The sequence below is a fragment of the Lissotriton helveticus genome, chromosome 6, assembly GCF_964261635.1.
Source record: "Lissotriton helveticus chromosome 6, aLisHel1.1, whole genome shotgun sequence".
NCBI lineage: Eukaryota > Metazoa > Chordata > Amphibia > Caudata > Salamandridae > Lissotriton > Lissotriton helveticus.
This window is the reverse complement of record NC_136067.1, coordinates 359,549,826-359,565,512: the sequence shown is the minus strand read 5'-3', so window position 1 is coordinate 359,565,512 and position 15,687 is coordinate 359,549,826. Positions and strand designations below refer to the sequence as shown.

Below are 15,687 nucleotides of genomic sequence, written 5' to 3'. Positions count from 1 at the left end.
GAAGTCAGCCAGTCCCCCTTTTCATTCTAGACACATTATTGTACCATTTCATGACCTTATGGTTTCTGTGGTTCCACACTATGCAGCAGATTGTCACCGTTTCCCCATGCTCAATTCCAAGCAGTCATTACCCTTCTCCAGAGCCTCAGATATAACAGCACCTGGTATTAGTTGGGGCTTTGATCCATGCATTATGATGCAGCAGCTCTCCCCAGACTACAGAAGTAAGGGAAGCTTCTAAGAAGAGCATGTAATGATCACTCTGTTGGGCAATGCTAGAGAATGTCTTTGTGGTATTTTACACCAGAGGTAATCAAGGGCAAACTCACTGAGCACGAGACTGTGATACTTAAGGAAATTACCTCAAGGTTGATATTTGCATTGAGCAACTCTGTGCCTTTACAGGAAGATGTCAAATTAGGGATTGAGTACATATAAGTTCAAATCCACACGTAAATAAGATTAAGTATGGTGTCATTGGTCCTGCTCAAAGGGTGGATAATGAAAAGGGCATTATATAATGATATGTTTCACTATGCTTTGGGAAGGGAAACCAAGGGGACAAGATTATGAAGCGTAAAGTTGGCTCATAGAGGATTTCATCCTTGTGAAAGTGTATTCTTTGCATGTGTTGTGTCAACGTTCTGTACTGTCTTCCATTTTCTTAATTATTCCCAGAGTAAGTGTAACAAGCCATTTTTGTTCTGCCTTACATACACAAGATGGAAATAGTATAAAGTCAACATGATGGTGAAATCATAGATGTGGACAATCTTTATAGCCAACAAAATGTCCTAGAATAAAAAACCCAGAAGTGATCATAAAGCACATTGGGGCCGATTACGATGGGGCTCGGAAGTCTCCAACCGATCGATGGTCGATGCCTTCCGAGCCGCAGCGTAATGGGCCGGTTGGATTCCTTTCTGCCTGCCTCATTTTGATGGAGACGGTTATAAAGAAATCCAACCGGTCATTCCGGCTGGCATCCAACAGGCTCGTAGAGGCCGTCCGCCAGTGGGAATGCGTCAAGTAATCTCAAAGGCTGGCCTTTGAGATTACAATGACAGTTTCCGTCATGGTTTCCATGCCGGTCTGTCCAACATGGAAACCATGTCGGAAAGCGTCTTTGGTGGCCCCCAGCTGGGCCCTCTTGGGTGCACGGCCTCCGGTTCGAGGCCGAGTGGGCACCATGATCCCTGTACCTTGTGGCAGGCACCTTAAGGTGGAAATAGTATAAATTCAATATGATGGTGAAATCATAGAAGTGATTCCGCCCGACATCGTAATAAGGGCCATTGTGTGTAATGGAATATATAACTCATTAGTAAGTCAAAGGTGGTAAACAAAAAGCAAGGGGACACTACTTGGGGTAAGTCGGTGAATGGTTCATAACCAGGAGACACAAACACTACAGTGGAGTCCCAAATAAAAGATTAACAGGAAACATTGGGTAGTCTCCACCTTTTGTCTTTCTGTATTTGTTCAACTGGGTTTCCACAGGGTCTCCTTGATTCCTCTTCTATGTACCAGGACTCGGCTTGAAGCTGTAGAGCCATAAAGAAGTATTGAACCAGGCAGGGTATGGCTAGGAGGAGAACAAGAGTTAGAGCCCTTAGACCAACGTGCGCTTTCCCTATGCCCTATTATTGTCAATCCAACCCCACCTTTCGATCGCACTACCTCCAGTACCCAATACCATCCCACTCATTTTACAAAGTACATGTTTGAAACACTGTTAGGTCAGTTTTATTACCCCAGATTCTGTGAGTCCAATGGATCTGGAAACTCAAGACTGAGCAACCTCTTCCATCACAAGACCAAGAGAACAGGGAGAAAGCCAATGCCCATCAGGCTTGCACACTGGCTTGTTCTCGACTGCTGCTCCAGACTGCGTGCAGAAGAGAACTGCCACAAATGCTTTATTGTAAGGAAGGAGTGGAAGGGTCAAAGTGTGTGGGACTCCAGCCAACATGGAAATCTTGTCTACGGTCTCCCTAGGATCATGCCCCACTTATCAAGACACTCCGGCTACTGTAGCATCTGCACAGTCTGGTGAGTGATCCACAGTGTGCCACGAATAGGGCCTGTCTGTCAAGACCAAAAATCAGATACTCCATGTATGATCAATAAGGAAGTATATATTATCTTTAACCTCATTTTCTTTACTCACTGTGTAACAGCCACATCTGCCTGCCTTCTGCAAAACCTGGTGCAAAATCGATTATGGTCAATGCAGTACAGTTCACAATAGCCCCATGTTGTCGAACTCTTTCAGCTTGTCTGAGCTTTTAGTCAACCACAGTTTGTATGCTAGGACCTTTATGTCCATGTTCTAATTACAGCTTGAATACTGCGAGTTCCTTAATGCAAATTGGTGTTGGATAGAAAAACAGACCAAGGGTGCATTTGTCAGTGCTCTCCGGTTAGTCTGTAATAGCAAATGAAAACCAATATTTGTAATCTCGATTTTCAAGACAAAGAAACGTAATCCAACTACATTGTACAACTATTTAGACAATCTATGACATTGTTCCCCTGAGTTAATATTTACTATACTCACATTCTGCCCCCGTGTGATTTGAGACACATTGTCACAGTCCTGAATTTTTAGTTAAGAGCATCTAACATTCTTTAACTTCTAACTTCAATTTTAGCATTGTTAATTTGAGCCTAAAAATCATTGTATGCAAAGTATTTTTGGCAGAAATATCAGGATTGAGGGTGTCCCTCGAAACTTGAGGCTGACAATTATGGGGTTGTAAATCTCTAGGCAGCCAGTATTAATAGAGATAAAAAAAAACAAGCATGGTATCCAGCTTTACCTTAGGTGACATGGTGCTACTGATCCCCTGTGTATGTCCTGGACATTGTTAATTCACTCGCCATGTTTGTCACCCTTTCGATTTTACACATTAACATTTTTTTTTAGAGAATCCTTATTTTCCAGTTTCGAATCTTACCTCATCATTATATATTATGTTATTCCATTCTTTTAAATCTAGACTTTGATCACTTCTGTGGTATATTAATGCTGGCCTTCCTGAAAAGACAATACAATAAACAAGTTGCAGCAGACTATGGAAAAGGATAGTTGTTAAGCTTTTCTGTAACATCAGGCAGTCCTCGAAGTCTTTCAGCACAAGGGCCCAGTTGTTATATAACTGCATAGGCTTAAAAGGCACAGTTGCATATCATGCTCCTTTTGGTTTTAGGGAACACAGGTTTACAGGCTGTAAAGTATGCTGATGAGCATGGAGGAGAGTAGCGCTGAATCATCTCATGTATATCATCTGGACACATCCAGTAGTTGTCCTGATTTAAAACAGAGCACCTTAGGCTCTGCCTCATTTGCGAAATGCAGCCTTGCAATTTTCTGAGAGTCGAGATTGCATTACTGTAACACACTAGTCCAACCACAAGTCTTGCCACAATTTTTAGATTGTGAATATCATGATGCAGCTGTTTGGAAGGTCAGGATATACCCCATTTACCTAAATCATGCGTGAAACCAAGGTGCATATTTACAAGAACTGACCATCAGCATTAATGCCTCAGATTTCTTGCACCTGCCGCAAATGCTCTAACAACATCATGGATGCTCTTGGGCAGATTTATGTTAACTGGCGCATCCCCAGGGATGCGCCAGTTAATGTGCGCCACAGTGCGCCACAGCTCCGCCACCCATGGTGCGCCGCATTTACAATGCGGCGCACCATGGGGCAAAAACGGCACAGATGCGTGACGCATCTGTGCCGTAAAGGCGGCGCATTGCTGGAGTTGTGTCGCAAGCGCGCGACGCAGCTCCAGCAAGGCTCGGGGGAGCCCTATCTGACCAATGCTGCATCAAGACCTACGCCTGCTTCAAGCAGGCGCAGGCTTTTGACGCAGCATTGGCCTGAAAGTGACTGAGTGAAATCTTATAGATTTCACTCAGCCACTTTTGCGAGGCGCACCTGCCCCGGAACGCCCACCCTGCGCCGGAACGCCCACAAGCGGTGCAGGGCTTTACAACGTGACGCATCTGCCTAGCTGCGTCACGTTGTAAATCGTTCGTAGGAATGCGCCACGTTTACGCCGCCTTGCGTGACGCAACAGCGGCGTAAACGTGGCGCAAGGCCTTCATAAATCTGCCCCTCTGTGTTTAAAATACAATGCTCCATGGAGCAAGGATTCACAGATCCGTCAGAAATTCGGACTATTCTTTTGGCACTAGATTGACGCATTGCTTAAGTTGGTCCTAAGACTGACGCAATTCCAGCTATGCTTCAGAACTCAGACCCCCTCCCATGTTAAAAGCTCTGCGTCAATTCTTATGCCTGATTTGAGAAGGCAGAGCAATTTTGATGCAGAGATGCATAGAGTGACGTAGTGAAATGTTGTACATTTCACTGCATCAGTCCTACTTGGTTTTTAACGTGGGAATGCCTACCCTGCATACATTATACCTGGTGCAGCTATAATGTGACACTGGCCTATACAAACTGATGCATTGGGCCCAATGCATCAGTTTGTAAATATGGAGCATTGTGGAGCAATGAAGCGCCGTTGCTGCATCAGAAAAAAGCTCCTTGTAAAATGCCCCATAATCTATTATTTCATGGTCATTGTGGAGAAATGACAGCAGTGGAAAGACCTTGGGCCTCATTTATGAAAAGTGACGCATCGCTGCGTGAAAACAGCGATGCGTCACTTTTCACTGCGCTCTCCTTGCGACACCAATGATGCGTCATATTTACAGTATGACGCATCATGGCACAAGGAGTTACAGATACGTCAGTATTTCTGACGTATCTATATGGCACAAAAATGATGCATTGCTGGAATGTGTCACAAAAGTGACGCAACTCCAGCAATGTGTCCTTTCACATGTGGCAAGTCCCATGTGAAAGGACCTGCATCAGTCTTACGCCTGCGGTGAGGCAGGCATAGGAAATTGACGCATTTGTGTCCTAGAAGTGGCGCAGTGAAATCTTATAGATTTCACTGCGTCACTCCTATGACCCTTTCCTGCGTCAGAACGCCCCCCCTGCATCATTATACCTGGCGTAGGTATAATGTAGCGCAGGGGTTTACAAAGTGACGCATCTACCTAGATGCGTCACTTTGTAAATATGGTGCAACAAGGCACATGTTTTACGCTGCTGGTGCGTCACAAAAAGTGACGCACCAGCAGCGTAAAAGTGACGCAGGGCCTCATAAATGAGGCCCCTTGTTTTAGCTGCCCTGCATGGAAAAAAATCTTAACTTAAAACTACCATGAGCAGAGTTTCCATGAAATGTTTAGCTTGAAAAAGCACCGTCAGATGTGTCAAGCCAAGCCTTAGCAGACGTCCTGATTACCGATCATCCGCCTGTGGGGCCTCATTTATGAAAACGGACACATCGCTGCGACAAAACAGCGATGCAACCGTTTTCACTGCGCTCTCCTTGCGACACGATGAATGGGCCATATTTAATGTATGGCGTTCCATGTCGCAAGAAATGACAGCTACGTAAGGAATCCTGACGTATCTGTCGGCGCAAAAGTCACGCATTGCTGGAGTTGTGTCGCAAGCATAACGCAACTCCAGCAATGCAAGGGGTTGGCCTAGTCACATAGCACAACGTGACCCTTACGCCTCCTATGAGGCAGGCATAAGGTTTTGAAGCAGTGCAGTCCTAGAAGTGTCGCAGTGAAAACTAATAAATTTCACTGCAACACTTCCACCTTTTTTTCCATGGGAACACCCACCCTGCATACATTATACCTGACGCAGGTATAATGTGGTGTAGGGCTTTACAAGGTGATGCACCTGCCTAGATGCGTCACTTTGTAAATATGGCGCAACGTGGCACATTATTTACACCGCCGCTGTGCCACGAAAAAGTGACGCTATGGTGGCAAAAAAGTGTTGCAAGGTCTTTATAAATAAGGCCCTTGGTTCGTTTATCCTCCGGTTGTGCAGGCTCATCCGGTTGTAGATCTGATGGAAGCCTTTAGCGAACATTGATTTAGAAGATGTGTTGGAAGGTCTGTACTAGTAATTGGGTGGTGGTGTCATAATTATAAAACAGTTTGAAGAGACCCTGAATAACCTTGGTCAATGGAACAAAGTAAATGTGATTTATTAAAAGGAAGAGGCACATATTACGTGATGACAGTCAGAGTAAAAGTGAACTGTGCTCTTGACTATAAGAATAGCTCAGTCCACTTGAAAGCTACCCGTTGGATACCAATGTCTTGGAGATGAGTGAGGATAATTCTATGTGTAACGCTGCCAGAGGAAACTGCCTGACCAAGTGCCCTGACACTGCCATCATCAACCTCTCATCCCAGTCACTGGCCATCAAAAGCTTGGCGTCTCATAATCACAACCAATAATTCTCTTTGGGAAGGACAGATTGAATCCACACTTTCTTACATGCAGCACACATCCGCTAGGAAGCCAGAATAAATGTCCTGGACTTGGACTCATTAGATTCTATTCATGGCCGGAAAGAGCAGCCATCTTGTAACTAACTTGCTTTTAAACTGTTCTGAGTTCAGGAAGTAAATGAATGCATATTTGTGGATATTTGTTTCTCGTAAAATCATCTCCTGTTGCTGAAGGTGCTCGTGGTATTGCACAGAACAAGGTTCCCTGGGCCACTTGACATCAGTGTTGTCAAGGCAACCTTGTTTTGTTTATCATTTTCTTTATTATTCCAACTGTGGAACGGCCCCCAATTTAAATCATATCAAAAACAAGTCACAGATTCAGAACTATCAGGTAGCATTAATGAGCTTCTAAACCATAACACTGGCATCAATAAAAAATCTATTATTCATATCTAGACAAAATATGTAAAGAAATCTTTTTACATTCTCCTTATCTAGAAAGAATGTGTACAGAAATACTTTTTACATTCTATGCGGCATATTCTCAAGGACTTATCGCAGAGTTAACGCCACTTTATCGCAGCCAAAGTGGCGATACATTTATCGCCCCATTCACAAGCTAGTGCTAACAGCCCATATCACCAGTTTGCCTGCGATAGCAGCCGCAAGGCACATCCCCACAGATGTCCCTGCAACTATCGCTAATGAGATGCAGAATAGGCATTCCCATGCCAAAAGCCGCAACATTCTCAATGACGAACCATATCAGCAATAAGATCACAAAATAGGCGATAAGGCGCGTTAGCAGCAGGAAATCAACACCAGCTCTGACCTGGTGTAAAGGCAGACAACAGCCTGCACCACGAAGAGGGAGCCCAGCCCAGAGCCACACCTGAAGGGAAACAGATGCCATGGAGCCACTGATCATGCTGCTGGGAGCCCCAACAGGGCCACAACACCCACCGCCACGACCCCCTGGAACCCCCCTCCGCCCTCCCCCACCCGCACGGACCTCCCCCCTCCGGGCAAAGACATGTCGCATCAACTCCACGAAAACATGTACAAAAATTCTCAATTCGCACAATCACTTGTAACATGCATGTGTCTTCACAAAAAGGAACATTACACATTCACCTTCGAAGTACCAGAAAAAATGTATTCAAAATAAGGCAAAAGAACATCAATGAAGACTCATGGCGGCTCTCCTCTGGAAAATCTGTAGGACACAGCCTGAAAGACAAAAATATAGATGAGAAGGTGTATCATGCGGCCATCAAAGGACAGAGAAACAGTGAAGGAGAGAGAGAGAGATACAGAGAGAGAGAAGAAGACGGAAAGAGAGGGAAAAAGAGACACAGAGAAAAGAAGAGAGGGACAGGGAGAGAGAGAGCCGACACAGAGCAACCAGGCCTCACTGCTCACCTGCTGCCCCCAATGTGTTTCTAACCTTGTGCCAGTATGTAGTGCAGTTCACCAGGTCCCTCATCTGAAACAGATCCCTCATCTGAAACAGAGTCCAGATACAAGAATGGCAAAGTACATACAATTGCACACAACATCATCACCTGTCCGCCCCTGAGCACCAAGTCAGCTGCACCTCATCCCCTCCCACCGCCCAGCGGTGCATGCCGGCCCCTGCGCACCCAGGCCTCACTGCTCACCTTCCGCCACCGGCATGTCGCAATGAGGGCCCACCATGTGCGGGTGCAAGCTCCAAGCCCGGGGCCCGCGGACCTAACACCCTCCACATCATGCAGCCCCACTCCGCGGGCCACCAGTTCTCACATTTGATTCTGAGTCTTGATTTCGCCATGGCAGAGGACATACCAGTGCACCCGGCATCATCTCAGGCTGCACATCTGCTCAGCCCTTGAGGTGCCACTAACTCTGTGATCCGGGAGGCGACGCCCCGTGGTGGTGTGCCTGTGCCAGCCGCAGTGTATCCGGTGCCACGAAGTCTGTGCCCCGCAAGTCATGGACCCTGTATGATTGAGTATCGTGGTGCGGCAACATAATGTCACCTCCGGGTTGGGGGAATGTGATGTTGCAGGGCCCGAGGCCCTCAGGTCTACATGAGCACCACACGAATACACCCTGATAGGGAGTGGAAATGGCATCGAGCATGTGAGCCCAGCCCTTTTTATTGGCAGGGTCACATGTCCTGTGACGCGTGTGCTAGATCGGGGTGGTGTGGGTGTACACCAGCCCTGAGCCAGTGGCTGTGGATTGCTGACAACTAGATCTGTGACCGGCAGATCACTACAGGAAAGGCCTGGCACATGTAGCGTAGTTGTCCCCCCCTGTGAGGGTAAGCGGGGTGGGCTGGCCTGGCGTATGCCAGTCCAGCGTAAGGGTCTGAACAATCACCCCGGGGCTCTGGGTGTGGTTCCATACTGGGCTGGACAAGGAAATAACTAATGCGTGTGTCCCTGTTGTTGTGTCTGCACCACCCGGACCGCATTCGGCAATGTGTCACCCTGTGACCCAAGTTCAACGACATGAGCCACATGGACGTAAGAGGAATTCACTGAGCCTACATTCAGCCATACTTCCACACTTGAAAGACCATAGACATGACACATCTGTGTGATTAGGAATGTTTAATGCACAGTCAGTGGAGTGTTGCATCTAGAGCAGTACAGGGCCATGCAAATCCCACATTACAATGGTGGCCCGTGGAAGGCCAGCCAGAGTCCTTCAGGGAATGACAAGTCCAAAGGAAGAGCAAGAGTTTAGTCCGCAGTCTGATTGCTGTGTCATTGGCGATCAAACAGAATAAAGCAGTCCATGTCGAGGTCCAAGGTGAGTGTTGCAGAGTGCATCAGGGGACAGTGGAAGATGATGATGCAGCGGGCAGAACCAAGCAGAAACAGGCCATGTGGCAGAGATGAATGCTACTGCGTCCTTCTTACCACTAAGGCAAAATCATCTGCATCTTTGTCCACTGCTGTTTCATGTGCCTCACGTGTGGGTGGTGCTGGCCATTCTCCAGCACTGTGTGGCACTGACACTTCAGGGGCCGGAGATGTGGATGTAGTGGTAGCAGCAGCATGCATCAGTGCCAGGCCTTGTGGCAGCAGTTCTTTCTACGGCTGTTAAGACGCCGTATTTTCCCGTCACCAGGTATCACTAACATTTGACCAGAAGGGCAGTGAATGGTGAATGCGATACTGTTGAGATCCTAATTACAGGGAAGGAATTGTCAATCTTTTAAACATACTCCTTCTACGTCAATATTTAATTTTGGAAGACACGTCATATTTCCATTGTCTTTGGAATACTAGATGGCAATGTTCCCAAGTGGACAATAAGAATTAGGACAACATAATGAGGAGATATTCATTAAGGACGTAACAGCCTGAAGATCCTTGTGTTTAATATTAATAGTTTTATATATATATAATTTCGAACAACTTTTTCACGCCAATCAAACAAGATGGCACCATCAACATAGAGGCTAGTCAAGAGCCCTACCATAAGCATCACTATAAGATTTTAACTGTGAAAAGAAATTTACCCAGAGGAGGAGTAAATCCCTGATCGTGAGTCCTGTGGAAGGTGGTTGAGAAATTTGAAACTCATACCACTGAAACGCGTCAACGCTACTTGTTTGAACCCAACCATATGAAGGTCTGGGATAGGAGTAATAACACTACCAGCTCTTTTTTTTACCATTAAATGGTGGATCATTGTGTGCAACAGTTTAAGTATAACTGTGCTTAGAGGGTTTCCTTTTTTAAAATATTCTGTGCCTGATTGCGTACCTTTTTTTAAATTTAGTGTATTGTTTCGCCAATGTTTTTAATTTTCGTGTAATCTACATGAGCATGTGGATTATGTGCAATTGATGAATTTTAGTGCTGTATTTTATTGATGCATTGTATTGTTGGTTTGAAATGAAATTTTATTTAGATTGATTATGTGTTTTTTATGATCAAAAGTATAAGAATAAAAGAAACGTAAGCACTACATCTTGATTTGGAGGTATATATTCGACGAGGTTTAAATAAGCGGGGTTCTGTGTGACATCGCTAGAACCACTCTGACTGGACAGTTGTTCTATTCTCTGAGTAAGGGCTCCAACAATGTCAGCCATGGTTTGTTGGAGAGCATGGAGCGGACTGTGGGTGTCCGTTAGAGACTGTGCAGGGGGTGGGGTCTCCTCGTAGCAGCTGGGCTGCCCTGCTCCTGGAGGTGGGGTGCGGAGGCTCTCCACAGGCTGTTGGAGGGCATCGCAGTCGTAGCTGTGGTGGTCCTCTTCATCATCAGAGAAGAGAGGTTCGGGCTGCTCTTCAGGAGGTGTTGATTCTCCCTCTGCAATGTGAAGGGGAGATACAGTTTAACATTGTGTTCACATGTATGTTATCGCATTGTACATGTTTTCATACAAACTGCATGACTGTGTACATTGTGGCTGTTTGGGAGGGGCTATCTATTTGATGGGGGTCAGTGGACATTTCGACAACATAACAAATGTGTGTTTGTACTTGTACATTGTCAACTCACATTTCCCTGCAATGCCAAATATGATTGGCCAGTTTCTACACACAAGCGGCACCAGCTTTGTCCTGTATTCTGTTGCGGTTTGTACCACATTGTTGTCAGTGCTGATGTGCTCTGCATGTTATGTGTGTGTGCTGCATTTCGCGGGAGTCGCCCCTGCAGCTCTGATTTTGCTGCCACTTCTCTATTTCATGCAATGTGTCTTGGACTTCTGTGCTTATGCAGTGCTGAGATGTTGCATACTTGGGTACATTGGTCTCTTGGTGGGAGTTGAGGGCTGGGGCATGGTTTTGCTCAGCTCAATTGTACATGTGTGCCATTTTGACCATCTCCCCCGTCCCCCCAGTCCCTGGTTGTTACTCACCCTGGTGCTGTTGTGTCTGGTCATGTTGAGCAGTGTCCGGTGCCCTAACTCCTGCCACCATCTCCCTACTGACTGTGGACACCATTTTCTCCATATCGTCCGGCTCCTCCTTTGGCGCAGGACTCACACCTCCAGTCTGCATTACTGCCTTCCGGTTGTTGGCGAGTTTCAGCATTGGTTTTGCACTTGACATCATTTCAGCGTCTGTTGACCTCTTCCATTGTCCTCTTCAGCACTCCCACTGCATTCACCTTGTCCACGATGGACTGCCATAGTCCATTTTTGGTTGCCAATGACACAGTGGAGGTGACGAACAGTTGTTAATGATGTTCTACCACCTCTGTTATCAGGATCCTGTTTTCCTACTCTTCTTCTCCTTGGCCTTACCTGACCCAGAGGTCCCTGGCTGGGCCTCCGGGGGGCTTGTGGTGTCCTGGTTGTCCTCCGTACTTGCACCGGCCACATCCATTGTTCTTCGCTGTTGTTCGGCATTTGTTTGTCTGGTTTTTTTCTACTTTTATGGTGATTTTTCCTGCCTGACGTGTGTGAATTGCAGGCCCGTCGCTGGTTTTCGCAGATTTTTGTATCGCGATTGGCCTCATTGCAGCCTTTTTGCCGTTCGTGTTTGGCATTTTTGCAGCATCACTTTGGTTTTATCGCGGTCATTTGACGCGTTATTGTGAGACTATTGCATGGTACCACCATGTTGTGAATACTTAGTTGACACGGCGTAATATTCCTGTGATGTTGAAATTTGTGTTGAATTAATTTTAGATAGCCCCCGTTCTTGAGAATATCCCCCTATGAATCCTAAACAAGCAGAGATTATTTTGTGGCCATTTACAGGAAATTGTAAAGCATCCTTCCCATACTTACCCCAACCCCCTGAGAAGCCTTACAAAGCGAGACACTCATTACTATTGCCCAGTACTTTGGGTCGTAAGACTGCACCTGGTAAAAACGGATATTAGAGGAAGTGGTATTTACCAGGGTAGTATCATCTTCCCATTCAGGCTTCCACAGATCATCTAGGGAGATGTGCCACCTTGCAAATCCCTGCACCACATTATACTTGCGTCAGGTATAATGTATGCAGGGTGGGCGTTCCCACGCAGGAGAGCCTCGTAGAAGTGACGCAGTGAAATCTACAAGATTTCACTGTGCCCCTTCTAGGACGCCACTGCCTCAAAACCCTACGCCTGCTTGGAGCAGGCGTAAGGAGTGACACAGTGTATTGGGAATAGGCCTCCTCATGCATTGCTGGAGTTGCATCCTGCTTGCGACACAACTCCAACAATGCGTGACTTTTGCGCCAACAGATGCGTCAGAATTTCTGACGTATCTGTCGATCCTTGCGGCATGGTGGCCATATTGAAAATACATTGCATCCATGGTGGTGCAAGGGTTTCGACTGGAGGCGCAGGGAAACTGATGCATCTGTGCAGATGCATCAGTTTCTGGTAAATCTGCTACTGGCTTTTTCCCATTTGACCTAATAAAAGTTGTGTTAGGAAAAAAGTGGAAATTTCACACTATTTGTAATCCCAGCTAGGGTACAACGCTCTTTTCAATATCGAATTTAATGAGGGCGTCAGTCTGCAATGCAAGAATTTTGGATTTTGCATTATTATGACTGGATAACTACCTGTAATTTTGTTTGGACGATAGAACGGATCACGTAATCAGTCAGAGCTGCGAGATCAAGGAGATGGTTTCTCTGTGATATGTTCCAATATTGTTAGTTGATTGATTGATTCACTGGTAACCCTGACGTGCTGGAATTTGCATTGTTGATATGGAGTAAAAATAAAGGAAAGACTTATTATGAGCCTAGAGTATTGAAATAACATTGCCACTGCTTTCACCTAAAAGAAAACACCACTAAAGAATATTTTCTGTAGATTGCATTAAAGATGCTAAATATTTTCTTTTCAACTAAACAAATATTTATTAGAAAAAATAACTTTGATATTTTGTATGTGTTTCTTGCAGGGCAATGAAAAGGAACAAGAGCAGTTACCAGAGTATATCCCAGTGTTTTCGGACAAAGTTCCCAACACGACAAACCAAATTATTGGCAGCAGAATGGACACCGACATTGGTAAAGCTCTCATGAACATGGAGTACATTCTCCTCAGTGGAAACCAAAAGAAGAAACTGGGAACCGAACTCGTGCCCTGCTAGGAATAAACTGCTGATGAGAGAGGCAGGGTTAGACTTCCAATGTTTCCGGTTCATGCAAGACTTTGTAAAGTGTTGTCAATGATTCACGTGTCAAATGAACCTGCCTCTTTGCCTTGTACATGAGGACAGTTCACTTCCGGGGGACATATGACCTCAGCACACACCGAGGTGCTGCAAATGCAGACTGTACTTTTAGGTGATGAGTTATATAAGGTAATATTAAATGCTTATGAAACCGATATACTTCATCACATTATTCATTTTGTCTCGCCTGATCTGTGTCATTTGGCACTGCGTTGTAATTAGGACAGGGCAGCAGGTGCATTTTATCATCTTGTTGTGCTATGAATCGAGCACTACTTTTACCAAAAAGTGATGGTATTTGTTCTGTTCTTGTTTGCAAGAGAGAATTCTGTCCTCCCAAATGGGCATTTGTCCATGTGCAATGAGCCAGAATTTCCAGCCTTTCATCCACTGTGTATAAATAATGAATTAACTGCGTGGAGCACCAGAGGGTGAAGAAGTACAATGCCATTCCTGAAGGTCACGTGTGGCACTAATCCATCATATATCAGCTGATGGTATCTGCTTGACCTGCATTACATGACAATATAGGGCATGACCTCAAGAGAAACTACAGAATATATCTTTTCATGTATAAACTGCTGACCATTTGCATGTACATGTTACTAAGGGGCAGACTTACTAACAAGTCACGCAACGCAATGCAACTTGCTGCGCTGCGTTGAGTGACAGGGAAACGGCTGGATCCTCCCTGTGCTGCCACACTGAGTGCAGCCTAACGCCATCGCATGCACCCTTGCGTCATGGTGCAAGGGTACCTGTGTTACAGCCAGGATTGTTTTTGCGCAGGAAGGGGCACCTTCCTATTAAACAGCAATCCTCTTAAGGCTTTTTCGTCTTTCTATGTGTGCTGCACATTCCATTGCAGGTAGAAAGAGGAAAAAACGAGGAAAAATAAACATATTTCTCTTTGTTACGCTTCACCTGGGAAGGCGTAGCATTTTATTCCCAGGATTACTGGTGTTAGTAAATCTGGGTATGCGCCGAAAACCGTGAGAAGGTGCTTGAGAACACCCACCCTCCACCCATGGAATGCCTTCCCAGCACAGAGTAATGCTAGGCAGGGCAAGTTGCTGCCTTGAGTTACTCCAGATTTTCTAAACCATGGGGCAGATTTATGTTGCCTGACGCATCTCTGCAAATCAGCAGAGATGCGCCAGGAAAGATACGGCTCGGAAGTTCATCCTTGCGCCACCCATGATGCACCGCATTTACAATGCGGTGCACCATGGCGCAGGAATGAACAGATGCGTGTCGCATCTAGGGCGTGAATTTGGCGCAGTGCTGAAGTTGTGTTGCGTGTGGCACGCAACTCCAGCACTATTCCAACTTGCCCTATCTCTAACGTGGTGCGTCAAGCCTTACGCCTGCTTCAAGCAGGCGCAGGGTTTTGACGCATCTGCGTTGGGAAAGTGACTCAGTGAAATCTTGTAGATTTCACGGAGTCACTTTTCAGGGGCGTTCCTGCGACGGAACGCCCCCCCCTGCGTGGAAACGCCCACATGAAACCTGACGCAGGTTTCATGTGGCGCAGGGCCTTACATCGTGACGCATCTCCATAGATGCATCACGATGTAAGTATGTCGCAATGTGAAGCAGGGTTTACGCCGCCGCTATGCCACAGAAGTGACGCAACAGCGGCACAAAAGTGCCGCAAGTCCGACATAAATCTGCCCCCATGTAGAGCCGTGCAAGGTGGCTCTGTGTGGCATAGTAATTCTTACTTAAGGGCTTGTGTCACCTTGTGCGCAGCAAAGGCAAAGCAAGCTCTTAGAAAATCTGGACTCGGGGTCCAGTTTGAAATAAATGAATAAAGAAATTGCAAACAGTGAGAATTGTACCAAGCTTGAGAGTAGAGCAAAGATGCAGCATCACCTGAGATGTTCCGAGAAGGTCAGAAAGTGGATAGACTGAATGCTGTCTGACATTTTATATCAAATTCTGCTTTATGTAATGGAAACCAACGTATTATTTGATCAATAATGTTTTATGTCTAGAGCTGCCATTAATTGTATACAATGATGCTGTAGTTCTCTTTCCTAACGGCTTAAAGAATACAATACAAAACCTGGTTGGATCTGTACTCCTAGTCCGCCGGCCATACCTTTTAACTGATGAGATGACCTTTCATCTAAAAGTACTGGAGGATTTTTGGGGACGCATAAAAGTAAACTCTTGGCAGCCCCTTGCACAT

At 45.8% G+C, this 15,687-nt stretch overlaps 1 protein-coding gene across 3 annotated transcripts in view; it reads left to right on the top strand.

Moving 5' to 3' along the window:
* CIMIP5 (ciliary microtubule inner protein 5) overlaps positions 1-13,648 on the top strand; it is an 88,408-nt gene extending 74,760 nt beyond the window's left edge. For all 3 annotated transcript variants that reach the window (XM_078646781.1, XM_078646780.1, XM_078646779.1), the window contains one exon: positions 13,218-13,648. In XM_078646781.1, coding sequence (XP_078502907.1) covers positions 13,218-13,409 — 192 coding nt within the window. In that variant the 3' untranslated portion in view covers positions 13,410-13,648. The remainder of the gene's footprint in view (positions 1-13,217) is intronic.
* The last annotated feature ends 2,039 nt before the right edge of the window (positions 13,649-15,687 follow it).